The sequence below is a fragment of the Somniosus microcephalus genome, chromosome 16 (assembly GCF_052327205.1).
Source record: "Somniosus microcephalus isolate GS21.2 chromosome 16, FLI_Smic_1.0, whole genome shotgun sequence".
Lineage (NCBI taxonomy): Eukaryota > Metazoa > Chordata > Chondrichthyes > Squaliformes > Somniosidae > Somniosus > Somniosus microcephalus.
Window position 1 is genome coordinate 75949993 of NC_141002.1, and position 23413 is coordinate 75973405.

The following is a 23413-nucleotide window of genomic DNA, read 5'->3' on the forward strand; positions in this document are numbered from 1 at the left end:
CACGGTCACCGACACAACCACTAGCAACACGATCCTTGCCCTGCTCAGAGGTTGGAGTTGTGGCTGCAGTAGTTGGCAGATTTCAGTAATGACCTCCTTAGTGAAGCTCAGACATCGCAAACATTGATCGTCGCTGATGTTCAGGTAGGAGAATTACTCCCTGAACACACTGGGCAGATATGGCCTCCTGCTGAGAGCCCTTCTCCCCCTCCCTCTTCTAGCATCTTGTCCTGCTCTGTGTGGCCTCTGCTCATTCTTCCAGTCATGCTCGATTCCAAGAGGAAGGCCTACTAGTGTACCCATGTCTGGGAGCAATTGGTTTGTGCAGAAGCCTTGAAGTCAGCAAAAAGTACTTCAGCACCTGCCACACCACCCTCTGTAGACTTTTGAAACTTGAAACAACTATCAAAAGCACCAACAACATGTAGAATTGTAGCAACAACCAGAGAAATCAACCAGCAACTAACCTATAAGTACTTGATGATCCCTTTATATAGCTCTGGTGGGGGGTTCTTCCTGCTGCTTAACACATGTTCAGCTATGCAATTTTAAGAGAGGGCATCGGCTAGAGCATGGTGCTCCAAAGGGGCAGCGCTGGCATCAAATCAACGTTGCACGCTGATTGATATCATGATCCGCCTGCTCTGCATTCTTCCGTCAGACGTTAATTGTGTATGCGCTAACGCCTTTACCAAGGTGGCGTCCGGTACACTTCACAGAAGTGTGCGTGTGTGCCACGGACGCCATTTTGGATCCCTAATGGCACTCATAGTGCCCACAAAACTGGCACTATCAAGCCCAATTTCTCGCCCTAGAATTTATTATATTGGACACAATCCTTAGGTTGTGGGATAACAACATACAAAAGCTTGATGCATTGGTCTAAATGTAAAATAATTGTAATGGCATCTCCACTGAAGTAGCAGGTGTTGTATACTTTGATCTCATAGTGTAATTTCAAGGTATTCGTTTTTTAAAGTCATTTTACTTGTATGAAATTAGATGCATTTATTCCATTTAAATTAATGGCAAAACATGAAGCATGTGATGAGAGCATTTCTCTAATTACTGTGGGGTTTTTTCTCAGTGATATTTTTAATTGTATTCTCTCAGCAAGCTGTCACTGGGTTTATTTTTAGACTGCAGATTTTAAATTAGCAATTAAAAATGTAATGGTTCTTTAGTTTATGTGAACTAAGGCCCCATTTTAAACAAGCCATGGTAAGTTTTATATCATTCTATGCACATCAATATCCTCTGAGCATGCCACTTGTAACAGAAATATTTTATAATCTCAGTCGACCCACATTTTTGGATGTTGACCTATTATGCAATGTTAACCAATTATGCTTCTTTCTTAATAAAATTGAACAACCTCTCCCATATCTATAAAAGTCAACCTTAAGCAGACAACATAGGAATTATTGTCCTTCCTGTATAGTTATCTTGTCAACCTTAAAGTTAGGCATCTTAGTATGACAGATAATTATAATCAAATGTAAAAGCATATTATTGTACTCTAAGCACTAGCCACTGCATCTCAGTCTTCAAGTGTCTCATCACGCTTAACCAAAAATTAATTTTAGATCTATATATTAATATTTAGTTCTTTAACATTGGCACACTCTGTTCTTGTCACTGCGGCGTGTATTTTCAGAAGTCATGATTGGTGCTTTATAGAATAGCAGATCTCACTGAAAATGAGGCTATTTCTTTTGAGAGGGGTAAATCTAATGCTCATGACTGGCATATTGGTCAAATAGAATGCTTTCTTAGCTTACAAGAATCAATAAAAACAGTTATTAAATTTATAATACTTTTAATTGAAGAGAATTATATTTCCTTTTTATAAGCACCACTTTCTGTAATATATGTTATCAGAACCATGTTGTACAGTTATAAAATGTAACCCACCTGGCATATTTTACGATGCTGTCTCTCCGCTGCAAAGAAGAATGGAGTTAAGCCATTGGAATTCCTTGCATCGAGAGACACTCCATTCTCCAACAGCTCCTGAGCTATGTCCTGTCAGCCAAACATGACATGCACATAAATCTACTGAAGAAATCGTTTAAAAATGACAAACATTATCCCTCAAAACATTTAAATACAAAATAGAAATCATTATTGTATTTTTGACTCTGATTTTTCTCAGCAATCACACCCTAAGCTATTTTATTTGGTTGGTGATGGTAGGTTTTCACTCAATGTCAAAGCAAGTACACTTTCCGGCAGTCAGAGGAGAGTGTTCAGGACCATTACAACAATTAGGAAGGGAGATGGTGTAGCTTTATATGTCAGCGACAATTCGGAGGTAAAACAAGTAGATCCCTGGATGTTTCCAATAAAAGGGGAGCCAAAATAGCACTAGGGGTTTGCTACAGAATGGCAACTCAAAACAAGGTAGTAAAATTTGTTCCCATGAATAAAAGATCACAATCACAGTCTTTATGTTATGTAGCACAGTCTCAAACACTGCTTTTACTTTTTAATATTTACATATTTTTAGTTTGTTATTAGTATACCGACACAAAGTGGACAGAGAACACTTCCTGCCCTGGAACGGGTAGGCCAATGGCACACTCGATATTGACGGAATCATTTTGCATGTCCCAGGCAGCTCACTGTTGAAGCAAATGTAAATTTCAGGTCCTCAGATAGTTCCTGGGCAGGGGGAAGCGATCAAGATGGAGGGGGTGATAGGAGGAAGGAAAGGGGTGATTGGGAGGGTAGAGAGGTGGCTGAATGCAGCCCTTACACATTTCCATGATATGAAAGAATTCCTCTGGTTGTCATGTGTGGTAACATTATAAATACATTAATAAAGTTCAATCCTTATGACATTTGATGGGCTTAGTTACCAGTCAACTGGTAAATAGAAAGATACTCCCACTATGTAGAGATAGTAATAATACTATGTCTCTAAAGTACAATGGCCCAGAAATTAGGTTCGGGGGCTTGCCGCGCGTGCAAGCCCCCGATGTGCACTTACCCGGCGCGCCGACAGCTGAAGCCTGGGCCTGCTTGGAATTCCTGTCACTGGCCCGGTTCAGCTGTCGGCGCGCTGTGCTTGCCTGATCCAGCGGCGTAGTTAGTTTGATGTGCCGGCTGGGACCAGGTGAGCACTGGGCAGCCAATCAGGGGAGGGAAAACTTCATTCATGAGTTTGATAGTAAGAACTGTCAAATTCATGAAAACTACGGGCGCCCAAAACACTACTTAAACTTTAAATAAAATTATAAAAAAACATCCCACTAATTAAATGAACTATAAATAACTTTAAAAAACTATTTTAAACAATTAATCAAATTTTTGAAAAAAATAATTTTTTAAGAAATCGGGTCTAAAAATACACTTACCTTACTGTAAAGTCCTTAAAAACAATAAAGCTGTGGGAAAAATGTTATAATTTTAAATAATAGACCACTTACCTTAAAGAATCAAGTCCTTACGTCTCCTTTTTACATTTCTAAAAAGTTGAGGCCCTTACACACGGGCAAACCTGTCAAAAAGAAGGAAGTTCAACGCATGCGCGCAGAGTCCTGCGCGCACGCGTTGGACCTCTAAACCCCTTGGAGGAAATGCCGGTTTCCTGCGCATGCGCTGTGCATGCTGAAATCCGGCACTTCCAACGGGCCCACGCGTGAGTACCCCGTCCGTACTCACGCGTTGGGACCGGAATTACTGGGCCATTATATATCTTCCGCTAGCCAATTGCAGAAGATCATAGCTTTCAAAAACAAAGGAGGAATGCACAACCTGTTTGCTCCTCTTAACAAACTGTCTGTGCTGGGCATAAATGGAAATATACCGTGTTGTGTGGCACTACCACTGTGCTAAATGGGACAGATTTCGAACAGATCTGGCAACTCAAAACTGGGCATCCATGAGGCGCTGTGGGCCAACAGCAGCAGCAGAATTGTATTCAACCACAATCTGTAACCTCATGGCCCGGCATATCCCTCACTCTACCATTACCACCAAGCCGGGAGATCAACCCTGGTTTAACGAAGAGTGCAGGAGAGCATGCCAGGAACAGCACCAGGCATACCGAAAAATGAGGTGTCAACCTGGTGCGGCTACAACACAGGACTACTTGCATGCCAAACAACGGAAGCAACATGCGATAGACAGAGCTAAGCGATCTCACAACCATCGGATCAAATCAAAACTCTGCAGTCCTGCCACATCCAGTCGTGAGTGGTGGTGGACAATTAAACAGTTAACAGGAGGAGGAGGCTCCAAAAATATCCCCATCCTCAATGATGGTGGAGCCCAGCACGTGAGTGCAAAAGACAAGGCTGAAGCATTTGCAACTATCTTCAGCCAGAAGTGCCGAGTGGATGATCCATCTCGGCCTCCTCCTGAGGTCCCCAGCATCACAGATGCCAGTCTTCAGCCATTCAATTCACTCCACGTGATGTCAAGAAATGGCTGAAGACACTGGATACTGCAAAGGCTATGGGCCCCGACAACATTCCGGCAATAGTACTGAAGACTTGTGCTCCAGAACTGGCTGCGCCCCTAGCCAAGCTGTTCCAGTACAGCTACAACACTGGCATCTACCCAGCAATGTGGAAAATTGCCCAAGTATGTCCTGTCTACAAAAGGCAGGACAAATCCGACCCGGCCAGTTACCGTCCCATCAGTCTACTCTCAATCATCAGCAAAGTGATGGAAGGTGTCGTCGACAGTGCTATCAAGCGGCACTTACTCAGCAATAACCTGCTAACTGACGCCCAGTTTGGGTTCCGCCAGGGCCACTCAGCTCCTGACCTCATTACAGCCTTGGTCCAAACATGGACAAAAGAGCTGAACTCAAGAGGTGAGGTGAGAGTGACTGCCCTTGACATCAAGGCAGCATTTGATCGAGTGTGGCATCAAGGAGCCCCAGCAAAACTGAAGTCAATGGGAATCAAGGGGAAAACTCTCCATTGGTTGAAATCATACCTAGCACAAAGGAAGTTGGCTGTGGTTGTTGGAGGTCATTCATCTCAATCACATGACATCACTGCAGGAGTTCCTCAGGGCAGTGTCCTAGGCCCAACCATCTTCAGCTGTTTCATCAATGACCTTCCCTCCATCATAAGGTCAGAAGTGGGGATGTTCGCTGATGATTGCACACTGTTCAGCACCATTCGAGACTCGTCAGATACTGACGCAGTCCGTGTCCATATGCAACAAGACCTGGACAACATTCAGACTTGGGCTGACAAGTGGCAAGTAACATTCGCACCACACAAGTGCCAGGCAATGACCATCTCCAACAAGCGAGACTCTAACCATCTCCCCTTGACATTCAATGGCATTACCATCGCTGAATCCCCCACTATCAACATCCTGGGGGTTACCATTGATCAGAAACTGAACTGGACCAGCCATATAAATACTGTGGCTACAAGAGCAGGCCAGAGGCTGGGAATTCTGCGGCGAGTGTCTCACCTCCTGACTCCCCAAAGCCTTTCCACCATCTACAAGGCACAAGTCAGGAGTGTGATGGAATACTCTCCACTTGCCTGGATGAGTGCAGCTCCAACAACACTCAAGAAGCTCGACACCATTCAGGATAAAGCAGCCCGCTTGATTGGCACTCCATCCACCACCTTCAACATTCACTCCCTCCACCACCGGCGCACTGTGGCTGCAGTGTGTACCATCTACAAGATGCACTGCAGCAACTCGCCAAAGCTCCTTCAACAGCACTTTCCAAACCCGCGACCTCTACCACTTAGAAGGACAAGGGCAGCAGACGCATGGGAACATCACCACCTATAAGTTCCCCTCCAAGCCACACACCATCCTGACTTGGACCTGTATCGCCGTTCCTTCACTGTCGCTGGGCCAAATTCCTGGAACTCCCTTCCTAACAGCATTGTGGGTGTACCTACACCATATGGACTGCAGCGGTTCAAGAAGGTGGCTCACCACCATCTTCTCAAGGGCAATTAGGGATGGGCACTAAATGCAGGCCTCGCCAGCCAGCGACGCCAACATCCCATCAATGAATAAAAAATAAAAAAATACTGGTGGAAAGACACCATGGAAAAAACTATTTAAAAAGTTATTTTTTAAATGGATATAAAATGTAGATGAATGGAAACATTATACCAATACTTACAAAATAGCCCTTCCGACATGCTAAGTGCAGAGATCCATTGCCAGAGGCTGATTCTTTTGAATGGATAACATCAAGACATGACTCCTTGAAAAACTGAACCATATTTTTCACAACGTGGAAGTCACCATTTTTCACAGCTTGGAAGAAAGTTCGCTGCCAGTGGCCAGGGTTACCAGGAAACACTTGGTACAAAAAGCTGTTAGAAAAATGTTATTAAAGAATGTCCTTTAATTTTTTCATAAGGACACAATTTTTTAATAAAGGTATTGGATGAACTTCAAATCCATCTCAATACCATAGAGTGTACATAAATTATGCATCTGATGCACAGATCCACGTAGTAACATATTCATCTATCCCTACCCAGTTAATATATTTCCAGTCCTTTCAAAGAATAGATAGAAAAATCCAGCCAGGATTCCCAATAACTCATTGAAAAAATGCACTCATAGTATGGCGCTGAGCCATAAAAACAGAAAGGTCCCCTATTCAATCTGAGGAGCACTTCCATTCTCTTTAATATCTTCAGATTAAGGATGGGGTGGATGAACTAGCCAGGTTTCCTACTCCTAGGCACTACCCAGTAAGTTGAATATGTATAATGCTGGATGAGGGCAGGGCTGGGCTAGGTTGCAATGGTCCCACAGTAAAATAGCCAATCTCTCTCCAGGTTCTCACATGCCCTGTTAAACCAGCCCTTATAGAAATCATTATCTTCAGGAGTGGAGGGGTAAGAAAAGAAAATCAAAGGGAGAGAAACAAAAATAAATCCAATTGAGTGTGCTTGACTAAGCTGATTGTGAGTTCCAGAGTTCTGAGGTATGAGGAAAGGCTGGAGGAACCTGGAATTTTCAGCCTTGATCGAAGATGAATATGAGGTGGTCTTTTAGAGGTATAAAGATAGTAAACAGCAAGGAAAATGTAAAATTATTTCAAACTAAATTGCAGGAGTAGGGCAAGAGAATACATATTCAAACTAGTGAAAGACAGTCCAAAAATTTCACAGGGGTTCTCCTGGCTTCCCACCATAACATACGCGAGAGATTAGTGAATCCACAGAGAAACAGAAACAGAGAAATAGCAGAAACGGCCAAAAACAGCCACTGACGCTATTTCTCTAGGGGTTCTGCCAATCTCCCGTTGTTACTTTGGGAAAAGCCCTGTGGAATTTCAGGGCCAACAATTTTAGAACTGATTTTAGGAAGCCTGTCTTCACACAAAGAGTGATCAACACAGGGAAAAGTAATCGAAGTGTGAGGTCACCAGAAAGCAGGTAAGTGATTGGTTGCTGAGTATTTCTCTCTTTTTAAACTTTAACTCTGTGGTTTATAGTTTCTAAGCTCTCTGTGGTGTAGCGGGAACTGTTTGTAAACCAGGACCCTTAAATATAACATTTAACTGTTGTGAAATTGGTGGGATTGATTTGATTTAATTTAATTGCAATTAACTAAAGGGTAAGTCATGGCAGGACAGCCCGGTGCTGTGGTATGCTCCTCCTGCGATATGTGGGAACTCAGGGACACTTCCTGTGTCCCTGACCACTATGTGTGCAGAAAGTGTGTCCAGCTGCAGCTACTGGCAGACCACATTGCGGCGCTGGAGCTACGATTGGATTCACACTGGACCATTCGCAATGCTGAGGACGTCGTGAATAGCACGTTTGATCAGTTGGTCACACCGCAGGCAAAGGTTGGACAGGCAGAAAGGGAATGGGTGACCAACAGACAGAGTACTCGGCACAGGCAGGTAGTGCAGGGGTTCTCTGTAGACATCCCCCTCTCAAACAAATACACCACTTTGAGTACTGTTGGGGGGGAAGGCAGCAGCAGCCAACTTCCTGGCACCAGGGGTGGTTCTGCTGCACAGGACGGGAGGAAAAAGAGGGGTAGAGCTATAGTAATAGGGGATTCTATTGTAAGGGGAATAGATAGGCGTTTCTGCGTCCGCAAACGAGACTCCAGGATGGTGTGTTGCCTCCCTGGTGCAAGGGTCAAGGATGTCTCAGAGCGGCTGCAGAACATTTTGGAAGGGGAGGGTGAACAGCCAGTTGTCGTGGTGCATATAGGTACCAACGATATAGGTAAAAAACGGGATGAGGTCCTAAAAGCTGAATATAGGGAGTTAGGAGGTAAATTAAAAAATAGGACCTCAAAGGTAGTAATCTCTGGATTGCTACCAGTGCCATGTGCTAGTCAGAGTAGAAATAGAAGGATATTTCAGATGAATACGTGGCTAGAGGAATGGTGTGAGGGGGAGGGATTCAAATTCCTGGGACATTGGAACCGGTTCTGGGGGAGGTGGGACCAGTTCAAACCGGACAGTTTGCACCTGGTCAGGGCCGGGACTGATGTCCTAGGGGGAGTGTTTGCTAGTGCTCTGGGGGAGGGTTTAAACTAAAATGGCAGGGGGTTGGGAACATGAGCAGAGGGACAGGGGAAAGGGAAACAAGGATAAAAGAAAAAGATAGGAAGGAGAAAAACAAAAGTGGCAGTCAGAGAAATCAACAGTTTAAATCAAACATGGCCACAGTAAATAATAATTCGAATAGGTCTAAGAGCATTAAAAAAACAAGCCTGAAGGCTTTGTGTCTTAATGCGAGGAGCATTCACAATAAGGTGGATGAATTAGCTGTGCAAATAGAGGTAAACGATTATGATTTGATTGGGATTACGGAAAAATGGCTCCAGGGTGGCCAAGGCTGGGAACTCAACATCCAGGGGTATTCAATATTCAGGAAAGACAGGCAAAAAGGAAAGGGAGGTGGGATAGCATTGCTGGCTAAAGAAGGGATTAACACAATTGTAAGGAAGGATATTAGCTCTGATGATGTGGAATCTGTATGGGTAGAACTGAGAAATGCCAAGGGGCAGAAAACATTAGTGGGAGTGGTATATAGACCTCCAAACAGTAATGCGGAGGTTGGGGATGGCATTAAAAGGGAAATTAGAGAAGTGTGCAATAAGGGCACAGCAGTCATCATGGGTGACTTTAATCTACATATAAATTGGGCTAACCAAATTAGTAATAATATTGTGGAGGAGGAATTCCTGGAGTGTTTACGGGATGGTTTCCTGGACCAATATGTCGAGGAACCAACCACAGATCAGGCCATCTTAGGCTGGGTGTTATGTAACGACAAAAGGGTTAATTAACAATCTTGTTGTACGAGGCCCCTTGTGTCAGAGCGATCATAATATGATAGAATTCTTCATTAAGATGGAGAATGAAGTTGTTGACGCAGAGACTAGGGTCCTGAATTTAAATAAAGGAAACTACGATGGTCTGAGGCGCGCATTGGGTAGGATTGATTGGGGAATGGCACTCAAAGGGTTGACGGTGGATAGGCAATGGCAAACATTCAAAGACCGCCTGGATGAACTACAGAATTTGTTCATCCCAGTTTGGCATAAAAATAAAACAAAAAAGGTGACTCAACCGTGGCTAACAAGGGAAATTAGGGATAGCATAAGATCCAAGGAGAGGACATATAAATTGGCCAGAAAAAGCAGTAAACCTGAGGATTGGGAGCAGTTTAGGATTCAACAAAGGAGGACAAAGGGATTAATTAAGAAGGGGAAAATAGAATATGAGAGTAAGCTTTCAGGGAACATAAAAACTGACTGTAAAAGCTTTTATAGATATGTGAAGAGAAAAAGATTGGTGAAGTCAAGCGTAGGTCCCTTGCAGTCAGAATCAGGGGAATTTATAATGGGGAACAAAGAAATGGAAGACCAATTAAATATATATTTTGGTTCTGTCTTCACAAAGGAGGACACAAATAACCTCCCAGAGATGTCGGGGAACATAGGGTCTGATGAAAGGGAGGAACTGAAAGAAATCAGTATTTGTAGGGAAATGGTGTTAAGGAAATTGATGGGATTGAAGGCCAATAAATCCCCAGGGCCTGATAATCTACATCCTAGAGTACTTAAGGAAGTGGCCCTAGAAATAGTAGATGCATTGCTGATCATCTTCCAACATTCAATGGAATCTGGAACAGTACCCATGGATTGGAGGGTAGCTAATGTTACCCCACTATTAAAAAAAGGTGGTAGAGAGAAAACGGGGAATTACAGACCGGTAAGCCTGACATCGGTAGTGGGGAAAATGCTAGAGTCCATTATAAAAGATGTAATAGCAGAGCACTTGGAAAACAGTGACAGGATCGGACAAAGTCAACATGGATTTACAAAGGGTAAATCGTGCTCGACTAATCTACTGGAATTTTTTGAGGATGTAACTGGTAAAATAGATAAGGGAGAACCAGTGAATGTGGTGTATTTGGACTTTCAGAAGGCTTTCGTTAAGGTCCCGCATAAGAGATTAGCATGTAAAGTTAAGGCACATGGGATTGGGGGCAAGGTACTGATTTGGATAGAGAACTGGTTGGCAGACAGAAAGCAAAGAGTTGGAATAAACGGGTATTTTTCCGAGTGGCAGGCAGTAACTAGTGGGGTAAAGCAGGGATCGGTCCTTGGACCCCAGCTATACACAATATATATTAATGATCTAGACAAGGGAACTAGATGTAATATCTCCAAATTTGCAGATGACACAAAGCTGGGTGGGCGTGTGTGCTGTGAGGAGGATGCCGAGAAACTCCAGGATGATTTGGACAGGTTGGATGATTGGGCAGAAGCATGGCAGATGCAATATAACGTGGATAAATGTGAGGTTATCCACTTTGGTAGCAAAAGCAGGAAGGCAGATTATTATCTGAATGGCAATAGATTGGGAGAAGGGGAAGTGCAACGAGACCTGGGTGTCCTTGTGCACCAATCGCTGAAGGTAAGCATGCAGGTGCAGCAGGTGGTTAAGAAGGCAAATGGTATGTTGGCCTTCGTAGCTAGAGGGTTTGAGTACAGGAACAAGTATGTCTTGCTGCAGTTGTACAGGGCCTTGGTGAGACTACATCTTGAGTATTGTGTGCAGTTTTGGTCGCCTTATCTGAGGAAGGATGTTCTTGCCATGGAAGGAGTTCAGCGAAGATTCACCAGGCTGATACCTGAGATGGCAGGAATGACATATGAGAGATTGGATCGATTGGGCTTGTATTTGCTGGAGTTTAGAAGGATGAGAGGTGATCTCATCGAAACTTAGAAAATTCTAACAGGACTAGACAGACTAGATGCTGGAAGGATGTTCCCGACGGTCGGGGAGTCCAGAACCAGGGGTCGCAGTCTAAGGATAAGGGGTAGGCCATTTAGGACAGAGATGAGGAGGAATTTCTTCACCCAGAGAGTGGTGAACCTGTGGAATTCTCTACCACAGAAGGCAGTAGAGGCCAATTCATTAAATATATTCAAGAAGGAGTTGGATATATCTCTCAAGGCTAAAGGGATCAAGGGGTATGAGGAGAAAGCAGGGACCAGGTACTGAATTTGGATGATCAGCCATGATCGCATTGAATGGCGGAGCAGGCTCGAGGGGCCGAATGGCCTACTCCTGCTCCTATCTTCTATGTTTCTAAATGATTTCAAAGGAAAGTTGAGGAAATGAAAACCCTGAAATTACTTAAGAAATGATTAGATGCCACAATGAGAGGACTACAGCATCTTTCTGGCTGGATAAACAAAGATGGGCTGAATGGCCTTCTATTTATAATTATCTGGTAACCTTGGGAAATGTTTTCATACATTTTTACAGCACAGAAAATGGCCATTCAGCCTATCTTTCTCTCATTACAGGAATTCAACACTATTAATCTTTTTGAAACTTTATGATGTAATCCCAACCCCTGCAGACCCTGCAATTCATGTGTTATTTTCAGGGACTCACCACTCTTCTACCACTCATTCATAGTCAAAGGGCAGTAAGTCATTAAGTAATGGTAGATAATATAATATTCCACGCAGCATTCAGAGTCATTATGCCTGATCCAATGCCAATAAACAAATTTTAGTTCAGAGCAACTTATATTTTTGTTGTATATAAAATGGTGGCCATAAACTCCCCAAAAGGGAGAATTTTTCAATCACTGCCAAAGAACATGGAGGAAAATGTAATAGCAAAAGGGTCATCGACCTAAAACGTTAACTGTTTTTCCTCTCTCCATGGATGCTGCCCGACCTGCTGAGTGTTTACAGCATTTTCTGTTGTTATTTATGGAGGCAAATGTCCCTGGCTTTCCCCATCTTGTAATAATTACCATTCCCTATGTATCACATTCCAAGATAGGAGGTCAGGTGCGCTCTGCACTATATTAAACTGGAGAAGCCTCATATATGCATCATTAGAAACAACATGGGTGGTGCAGTAGGTGAGACACTGGGCTTTTGCCTTTTAGGATTAAATCCAGCCTAGAATGAGGGGATAGAAGTCTCTTCTCTCTGTTTGTTGTGAAGGCTCCATGTGAAAGTAATTTAGGAAATCTCAACCCAATTCCTAGTCAATACGGGCACAGCACAAAAATTTGACAAAATTAGGAATCTAACCCAGTGAAGACATAAGGATTGCTGGTTTGCAAAGTGGAGGATTTAGAGTGCTACAGTCGGAGGCTGGAGGTAAGACATAATGACAAAAGTGGAAAAACTATATCACTCCTCAGCACCAACATCCTTTACTTTGATTAAAGTGGTTAGTAACTACATAACATCTATTATCCTATGTTTTAAAGAAAATAATATTGATGTAAGAACACACTTTGAAAGTTTTATCTCAATTGTAATACAAGATTGGGATACAAATGACTGCCAGCATTGTTACTGCACTTACCACATGTTCATCTTCAGTTTCTTATTTCTTGCTTTAATTTCAAAAAATAACTGTCAGCAAAACAAAATGCACTTTAGTCCATGTAGTATGACAAAATTAATACTCAACAAAAAAATGAGGAATTTAACTCAATACAGTACTTACATGATATTCTGGATAAGCATTTGGGTCAATCTCAACTACACCAGTTAATGAAAGTTTCAAGATCTTTCGAACTGATACTGAGTACAAAAACACAATGAAAGTAAGCCACTGTATATATCTATTCTTTTCATAGAATTCTTACACAATTTCAAAACAAATATATTTTTAACTTTTCTAAATACATGAAAAACAATAAATAATATGAATTTGCTGCAGCAGAGCATCTCATGGCGACTTTTTCCTGCACCCATCGGTTCAAAATGTTTTTGCCCTGTAAGTTGCTAGAAGTGTGAGCTGTTGACGGCACGGCGAGGGCAATGGGGAATCTGGGACCTTGGTGAATGACGGGAGCAACAGTGCATCTCCTTGACCAATGAGATTTAAGGATTGAGAAATAAACAGAGGAAAAACTGAGAAGGAGGGTGAATTAGAGTGGGTTAATTCAATGTCAAATCAGATACCGGAGAAATAAAGAGAAGGAAAGACAGATTGGATTTAGAGAGAGAAACAAAAACGGCAGAAAGGGAATTTTAAATCTCCAACAACAATTCACTCCCTAAAGGAATGAGACGCCACTCTTTTAATTGTTCCCTTTCTGGGTCAGAGAGGTTGATTGGCTGTCATTAACAATTTTGATGTTGTTAAAAGGATACTTAACTTATTAATTACTAGACGTAACTTTCCGTGGTGAGTTTAATAGACAATTAATGCACAAATGCAGCAACTTCATGAAGATCACGGAGAGATTGAGGGCAGAATGCCGTTTTTGTGAAGCTAACAGTGGAGTGGCGCAAATCATCCAACAACTTGTGGTGATTCGCAATTCTTTGTGACTGTACAAAGGTAAACTATCCCTCCTCGTCCTTCTCAACCTGTCTGCAGCCTTTGACATGGTCGACCACTCCATCCTCCTTCAAAGCCTCTCCAGCGTCGTCCAGCTGGGTGGGATTGCACTCGCCTGGTTCCACTCTTATCTATCTAATCATAGCCAGAGAATCAACTGCAATGGCTTCTCTTCATGCTCCCGCATCATTACCTCTGGTGTCCCCTAAGGATCTATCCTTGGCCCCCTCCTATTTCTCATCTACATGCTGCCCCTTGGCGACATCATTCGAAATCACAGCGTCGGTTTCCACATGTACACTGACGACACCCAGCTCTACATCACCACCACTTCTCTCGACCCCTCCACGGTCTCTAAATTGTCAGACTGCTTGTCCAACATCCAGTTCTGGATGAGCAGAAATTTTCTCTAATTAAATATTGGGAAGACCGAAGCCATTGTCTTCGGTCCCCGCCACAAACTCCGTTCCCTAGCCACTGACCCTGAAATGAGCTTCCGACCATATATCCACGCCATAACTAAGACTGCCTATTTCCACCTCCATAACCATCACCCATTTCCGCCCCGCCTCAGCTTATCTCCTGCTGAAACCCTCATCCATGACGTTAATACCTCTAGACTTGACTATTCCAATGCACTCTTGGCTGGCCTCTCATGTTCTACCCTACGCAAACTTGAGGTCATCCAATGCTCCCATGTGCTAACTCGCACTAAGTTCCATTCACCCATCACCCCTGTGCTCGCTGACTTGCATTGGCGCCCGATTAAGCAACTCCTCTATTTTAAAATTCTCATCCTTGTTTTCAAATCCCTCCATGGCCTCACCCCTCCCTATCTCTGTAATCTCCTTCAGCCCCACAGCCCCCCAAGATATACACTCTCCTCTAATTCTGGCCTCTTGAGCATCCCTGATTTTAATTGCTCAACCATTGGTGGCCGTGCCTTCAGCTGCCTAGGCCCTAAGCTCTGAAATTCCCTCCCTAAACCTCTCCACCACTCTATCTCTCTTTCCTCCTTTAAGACGCTCCTTAAAACCTACCTCTTTGACCAAGCATCTGCCCATATTTCTTCTTATGTGGCTCAGTGTCAAACTTTGTTTTATAACACTCCAGTGAAACGCATTGGGACATTTTACTATGATAAAGGTGCTATATAAATACAAGTTGTTGTTGTTCATGGAGTATCTCATCCTCGCCACAAGTTGCTGGCTGATTTGCACATTAATAATGGTGTATGTCGTTCGCATACCATCATTTTTTCAGTAAATTGCGGCCCAATGACAAAGCAACCTTGCACCACCTGTGGCCCCAGCACTCACAAGCCTACCTTCCCTCACTTCCCGTCAATGTCCTCCAATCAAAGCAGCACATTTCACTGTACCTCCTGCTGCTGTTAATTGCACATTCTGCACCTGCTACTGTCCTTACAATTATTCCTTCACACCCATGGCATGTTTCACACACCATCCAAACTATTTTACCCTAACATGTACATCCTCACAATAATTCTGCAGGCTGTACACTAACACATTCCCTTTCTTTCTGCAAGACAAGCTGGCCACAAGAGGGAGCAGATGTGAACAGGATGAGGACCATCATCATTTCAAGTAGTGTCCTCAATAGAGGAAGCCATCATTCATGTAGTGGGCAGATGGTGGGCAAGATGCACAGCAAGTGGCAAGGTCGGAGGATAAATTCCACAGGGTTTATGGCCACATTGCCCCCCTTTGCTCTTCTGACTGAATTCTCTCCCCCACACACTTTGTATGACAACATGATGCTGCTTTGAGCTGCAACTCATCTGTTTCTGCTAACCCTTGTCACTAAGTCCTAACCCTTATGCCTCTCTTCTCTTTACAGTTTCAGCGCAAATCATGGGCCCAGTAGAAGAGGAGGAAGAGGGGGACAGTCCTTTTGAAGATGCACCGTAACTCAGTCTTACCCTTGTAAGCACCAGTTCAGGAATTGGCACCATGCGTACTTCAGAGAGTCAGTTTGAGGAGTCTGTACTGGGCTATTCATCACAACACAGGTAAGCAGGAGTAAGGACAGGTGGAAAGGATGGCCCAGGAACGAGCTCGACAGAGGGGTGTACTCACATCCTAGCTCTGCTGCAGAGGGCACAGATGAAGACTTCCAGGGCCCAGCCTATAAAAGAAGATTGGTATCTGTGCACCGCCAACTGCTCGATGCATTGGACTGCCTGCCAGGGATTCTGTACATAGTGTCGGACAGTGTGGAGGAGTTCACCTCCAACTTGTGTGGGGTCATTGCGCATAGCATTGAATCAATCCAGTGAACTATGGAGCATGAATTCACCTCTACGTACACTACAGCGGGTCCTCATTCATGGAGCTTGTACTGACAGCTTTAATGAATCATAGAATCATAGAAATTTATGGCACAGAAGGAGGCCATTCGACCCATCGTGTCTGTGCCGGGGGCCGAATGGTCTCCTTCTGTGCCATAAATTTCTATGATTCTATGATTCATTAGAGCTATCAGTACAGGTTCAGGCTGCTGCCATTCAAGCTTTGGGTCCCACCATCTCCTCCAACTTGCTAAGTGTGAAGGAAAGGAAAGCATGGATAGGGGCTTCCAAACATGACTAGTACATTCTGATCTCTCGCACAGAGCAGCGGGAGTGCTGAGGCATAGCCCCGTGCGAATCGCAGTAGTGCCATTGGAAAGGCACATGCTGTCCGCTCTCAGGATGCTCGCAAGCTATGCCTGTAGAATAAAAATCCCAAGTACTTTATTTGCTGTGGTTCCAGGTAAACATGATCAGCACCCTGGGGGTGAAGGTTAAGATGCAAATCTCAATTAAAAGGACATAAGGGTAACCTTTCTGATTCTGCACTCCTGGTATAGTACTTCGTCCACTGGGAGTGAATATTGGAAAATGGCACAGGCCATTGAGCCCTTGGCAATTCCCTTGATCTTCCATCCAGTGAGAGTGAGCAGATATCAGTGTCTGACTTTCAAAGTTTACGGTGAGGTCCGCTGTACACTTCCAGACAATATGTTACGTATATGTTGCTAAGTGAAACTGTCAAAAGAAATCTTCCACGAAAGTATTGTACAAGTCACTGCACTGTACCTACGTAATAGTATAACATGCTCCCTTTTGAAAAGTGACTGGCTAACTTAGAAATCTGCATTCGTTGCAAGTATAAGTTGGAGCCCTTTTTAATCTGTCCGATTAGGAAATACAGAAAGAATAAATGAAGCACTTTCCAGGCGGAAACTAAATTATGTACACATCATGATACAATAATATGTTACTGTCTGAATGAGAAGTGGAAAATAATGAAATTAAGCATATTCCATGTTATCCTGCAACTCCTTTAAGGTGCAGGTTTCATTTTTCTCCCCAGGCACAAGTGTACTATATACAATATACTGTACAACACAACAAAAACAGTGTATCTGATCATTATCACATTGCTGTTTGTGGGAGCTTGCTGTGCATAAATTGCCTGCCGCGTTTTCCACATTACAACAGTGACTACACTCCAAAAAGTACTTCATTGGCTGTAAAGCGATTTGAGACATCCGATGGTCGTGAAAGGTGCTATATAAATGCAAGTCTTTCTTTTCTTTCTATAGGCAAATGTTGACTTGTGACTATTACTTACCATTAGGATAAGACCCTGAAAAATCTTCAGTAAATCTCTTAGTCTTCTTATTCTGAAGAACTATTTTTCTACTTTCTGGGAAAGTCTCCTTCTCAGTTGCAAGATAGAAGCCATTGGTCTGGGTGAAAGCAATTGCCAACGACAAGCACAGATCATTCATGGACATATTTCTTAAAGATAAAAAAAACAAAAATAAAAGAAAATTCCAATCGCTTCCACTTCTCCCCTCCTTAATTCCCGTCTCCTATCTTTTAAGTCTTCTCCATAAGATGCGTCATTCTTTGACTGAGACAGAGAGCATACAATTTTCACTCAGGCCTCTAAATAGCACTTTCAGGGTGACTACCACAAGGGTGGTCCATGGACAGGTATCTTTGAATATTACTCCCTCCCAGGGCCGGGGGGGGGGGGGGGGTAGTATCTGTCCCTCTATTGGACACCTCCCTCCAATGACCTGGTTCGCCATGCGTGTTATCACAGGACTATTGCTACAAGAGGGATTACTGAAATTGGTGATGCATCAATAGAATCGACTCATGCAAGTGCACAGAACAGATGGCAGAATGGTGGCATCCAGTGTTGTCCAAGAACACACAATGTAGTTTGAAGGAGAATTCAAATGGAACTCATGCCCTCATAGACATTTTTCCAGCACAAAGTCATACAGCTATGAAACCCAGTCTTCACAGATGAGCTTCAGTATTGGTATAACTCCAGGCTGCAGGATTTATACGATGTGCAAGATTTATATGCTGGGATAAAACTTGTACTTTAAAGAATTCAGAAGAACAGAGAGGCACAATTCTATGTGCCTCAGATCCTTTATGCTACCAGAAAACAATTTGCATTTGTATATTGCCTTTAATGCAATAACAATAGCCAATGACATTTCATGTAGAAGAAAGACGGATCAAGCAATGGAGGTTTTAAGAGAATTGGCCAAAGGCACAGTTGAAATAATAGGTTTTGAGAAGGCTTTTAAAGGATGGGAGGGGAGTAGCAAGGTGAAGAGCTTTAGGGAGGGAGTTCCAGAGGGCAGGGCCAAGATGACTGACAAAAGCTCTACCACCAAGTGAGAAATGCACAGGACCTCAGAGCCAGAAGACCATGGTGGAGATGATGGCATTGGCTGGTAGGATCGGGCAAGGCCATGGAGGGATTTGCAAATGAGAACATAGAATTTGAATTTGGCACACTGAGGGACAAGGAGTTAGTGGAGGTCAGCGAGCAGCGGGATGACAGATGACCAAGATCTAGTGCAGGATAGAATGCAGTCTGCAAAGCTTTAGATAAATTGGAGTTTATATATTGAGGAGTTCAGGAGGCTGACGAGGAAGCATTCAAGAAGTCAAGTTTTGAGGTAACAAAAAGATGACTAAGGGTTTTAGCAGCAGAGGGATAAAAGGGGGTGAAGATAGACAATGCTCCAGAAATGGAAGTATACTGTCTTGGTGGTAGATAGGAAATGGGTTTAAAACTCAGCTCAGGGTCAAATGGGACATAGAGGTTGCACACAGCCTGGTTTAGCCTGAGTGAGTACTCAGGAAGAACAAAAGAGACAGGAGCAAAGCTATGCAAATATTGTTGTAAGCTGAAAGTGGTGGTTTTGGTTTCCCAGCATTCAACTAGTGAAAGTTTTGGCTCATCCATGACAATGTCAAAATAGGCAGTAAGCTCAGAGAAAGTATATTGGAGGTGTTCAGCTACATCTTATAGTTACATTATGGCAACATCCCATTAATAGGGTCCTTAAACACAATGCAATGCTAAGTCCAGCAATGAAAATATTGATGTGAATAATTTTTGATATTAAGTATGAAATAAGGTTTCTATCACATGGTTCAAGCAAAATCTTATTAAAACCTTTGAAGGAATGGCAAGAGGGGGAGACACTGAACCAAAATCTGTGAATCTACATGCCCCTATACTGTATAAAAATGTTCCTCAATGTATGATTAGGTGCATCATAATTACACCAATGAGGATACTCTCCATTGTATTGTGTGATGGATCCAGCAGCCCAAACATTGGTATCCATGAGACGTTGTAGGCCATTGGTAGCAGCAGGACTCTACACCACCACAATCTGTAACCTCATGGCCCAGCACATTCGTTACTCCTCCATTACCATCAAACTGAGCAACCAACCCTTGTTCAATGGGAAGTGTACAAGTGCGTGCCAGAAGCTGCATTATTAGGGTTGCCAACCCTACCGGATTGCCCAGCCGTCTCCTGGAATGGGACATGAATTTCCCAGGCACTGCTGCTAGCAGCCTGGGTGAAGTTCGCCCTTTATATCTGTACGACAGCAACTCAGCAAACTTACTTTGACAGCACCTCGCAGCCCCATCACCTCTGCCACCAAGAAGGACAAGAGCAGCAATGTCGTGGGAACATATCACCTCCAGGTTCCTCTTCAAGTCACACATTATCCTGACTCGCACACATACTGCCATTCACTGATTGTTGCTAGGCCACAATCCTGGAATTCCCTACCTACCATCCTCATGGGGAGCACCTTCAGTAGAGGGACTGCAGCAGTCGAAGGAGAAGGACCACCACCACTTTCTCAGGGCTTTGGGACGGTCATAAATGCAGCGTTGGCAGCATCATCACATCCCACCTACAAATAAATCATTTACATTTCACCCCAAAATTACTTCCTTGCCAATTCACCAATACTGATTATTTATCTCTCCACAGATGCTGCCTGCCCTGCTGAGTGTTTCCAGCATTTTCTGTTGTTATTTCTGATTTTTTTTAATGTTGTTTGCCACTTGCTGATCATAAATTTTATTTAACTTTCCTGAATTAACTTTTTAACTAGCCAAAAATAGTTTCTTTAACTTTAACCAGACAAAATCAATGTTAAAAAAAAAACCAATAAAAGATATCTTAGCCCAGAGGAGAAACCAATTCTTGGTAACGGTGAGAGTGGTAGCAGAGTGCAAACAATCAGATACAGCAGAGCAGCAGAGACAGAATTACTAGGTAGAAGATTGGAGATGCAGGGATAAGCTTAATGATGTTACACAAATCTGGATAATTGCATTGCTTCTCAGCTCATCCCTAGGGCTAGATGTAGAGTGAAATGTTCCATTTCCAATGTACAGTAACACTAATTCTGCATATAAACAATGAATATGTGGACAATAATAAACATCTTGTCAAACATAGGAGACATTTTTGTAATAGAAATGTGTTTCTCGGTGACAGACCATAGACAACAAATTGTAAATCCCCCTATGAAGATAAAACTATTAAATGGATTCTCTTGCTTGTATTGCAGATTAAAGATACCCAGGACATGAAAACAGGTTTCTCCAGACTTAATAAATCTATTCAAATACCTTCAAGCATCACCAGTAACAATTAACATTTGCCTGCGAGCAAAATACACCCTATTACCATCACAATAAACCTTTGTGATTTACAGAAAGGTTTAATTACTGTTAGGCTATTACAGTCAGCAAAGCATTTTGTGCTAAAAGATGTATTACACCATCCTTTTAATTCCAGGCATAAGATTATTTTGACAGTGCTGACAGCAATTCCTGCTGTTGGGAATGCCCCCAGGATATCACTGTGACAACCATATACACTGCAAGCACACTGCCTCAAATAGGATCTGCCTAATAGGTAACATTTAAACTTTTGTCTTCTCCAATTTTTATTTTCTCTGTTTTTTTCTCCTCAAGAATCCCTCCCCCTCCATTCCTACACTCGATCATTTCCCTGAGGGAAGTTTCTCTTTTCTCTTATCTGGAAGGAGGAGAGCATGCCAGGGGATCTCAGAGACGCCGTAATTGTGACCATCTTCAAGAAAGGTGACAAGTCCGATTGCAGTAATTACAGAGGAGTTTCCCTGCTGTCTGTCACAGGGAAAGTCTTCGCAAGAATCCTCCTCAATCACCTTCTCCCAGTGGCTGAAGAGCTCCTCCCAGAGTCGCAATGCGGATTCCGCCCACTAAGGGGCACAATGGACATGATCTTCAGCGCACATCAATTACAAGAGAAATGCAGGGAACAGCACCAACCGCTGTATATGGCGTTCTTTGATCTCACAAAGGCCTTCGACACTGTCAACTGCGACGGATTATAGAGTATCCTCCTCAAATTCGGCTGCCCTCAAAAGTTTGTCACCATCCTCCACCTACTTCATGATGACATGCAAGCCGTGATCCTGACCAACGGTTCCACTACAGACCCAATTCATGTACGAACCGGGGTCAAGCAAGGCTGTGTTATCGCACCAACGCTCTTCTCGATCTTCCTTGCTGCAATGCTCCATCTCACCCTCAGTAAGCTCCCCACTGGAGTGGAGCTAATTTACAGAACAAACAGGAAACTGTTCAACCTGCATCACCTCCAGTCCAGATCCAAGGTCGTCCAATCCTCTGTCGTCGAATTACAGTATGCAGACGATGCTGGCGTCTGCGCTCACTCGGAGGTCGAACTCCAAACTATCGTCAACACTTTCACCGAAGCATACGAGAGCATGGGCCTTACACTAAACATCCGTAAGACAAAGGTCCTCTACCAACCTGCCCCGCCACACAGTACTGCCCCGTGATTATCAAAATCCACGACAAGGCCTTGGACAACGTAGACCACTTTCCATAACTCGGGAGCCTACTGTCAACAAGGGCAGACGTCGATGACGAAGTCCAACACCGCCTTCAGTGTGCCAGTGCAGCCTTCGGTCGCCTGAGGAAGAGAGTGTTTGAAGACCAGAACGTCAAACCCGGCACTAAGCTCATGGTCTACAGAGCAGCAGTGATACCCACCCTGTTGTATGCCTCAGAGACATGGACCATGTACATCAGGCACCTCAAAGCACTGGAGAGGTACCACCAACGCTGCCTCCGCAAGATCCTGCAAATCCATTGGCAGAATAGACGCACCAACGTCAGTGTTCTCGCTCAGGCCAACATCCTCAGTATCGAAGCTTTGACCACGCTCGATCAGCTCTGATGGACGGGTCACGTTGTCCGCATGCCCGATACGGGACTCCCAAAACAAGCGCTCTACTCGGAGCTCCGGCACGGCAAGAGAGCCACAGGTGGGCAGAGGAAACACTTCAAGGACAGCCTCAAAGCCTCCTTGAAAAAGTGTAACATCCCCACCGACACCTGGGAATCCCTGGCCCAAGACCGCACAAAGTGGAGGCATCCGGGAAGGCGCCGAACACCTCGAGTCTCTTCGCCAGGAGCAAGCGGCAGCCAAGCACAGGCAGCACAAGGAGCGCACGTCAACCCAAGCACCCCACCCTCCCATCCCCTCACCCTCCCATCCCCTCAACCACTGTCTGCCCCACCTGTGACAGAGACTGTCGGTCGTGCATTTGACTCAACAGTCACCTGAGAACTCATTTTTAATGTGGAAGCAAGTCATCCTCGGTTCCGAGGGACTGCCTAGGAGGAGGGAAGTACCAGATAATCTACTCCCAGACATCTGCTAATTCTAGTATTTAATTGGCTGCTCAAAGGCATGTGAGAGTAGTCCAGGTTACTTACCTCAGATCTTCTCTCCATTCTTTCCACTGTGTGGGAAGCTATCAGGCCGTAATTTTCCCAGCGGCGGCGGGTTGGAGTCGGGTTGACTGGTCGGCGGATTCCGGTCTCGCTGCCGGTTTCAGCCGCTCCGAAATCACAATTTTAGTTTAACTGAGCTTATTAAGCCCGCCATGCGCGCTACCCGGTCCAATCAGTGGGTTCGGGTGTGCTGCTCGCCTCTGCTGACGTCTTCCATTCAAGAGCTGTTAAGGGGCCCATGTAGGCTTTGGATTTCATTTGCTTTATGCTGCTCCTGAAAATGAGTCTTTTGAACATGACTGCTGCAAGATCGAAGGCCACGCCTTGATTTGATGATGACTCCCTCCAAGCTCTTGTGGAGGAAATAAGAGGGCGCAGGGATGTTCTGTTCCCTCCTGATGACTGGAGGAAGCCTCCGCAGC

General features: G+C 44.0%; 1 protein-coding gene across 1 annotated transcript in view; it reads right to left on the reverse strand.

Annotated features, from left to right (window-relative positions):
- Window positions 1-13226, reverse strand: part of LOC147106299 (ankyrin repeat domain-containing protein 61-like) — a 103869-nt gene extending 90643 nt beyond the window's left edge. Inside the window, exons 1-4 of the mRNA XM_086009290.1 lie at window positions 12977-13226; window positions 12833-12882; window positions 6119-6314; window positions 1915-2025 (exon numbers count right to left, since the gene is read on the reverse strand). Coding sequence (XP_085865416.1) covers window positions 1915-2025; window positions 6119-6314; window positions 12833-12843 — 318 coding nt within the window. The 5' untranslated portion in view covers window positions 12844-12882; window positions 12977-13226. The remainder of the gene's footprint in view (window positions 1-1914; window positions 2026-6118; window positions 6315-12832; window positions 12883-12976) is intronic.
- Window positions 13227-23413: the final 10187 nt, after the last annotated feature.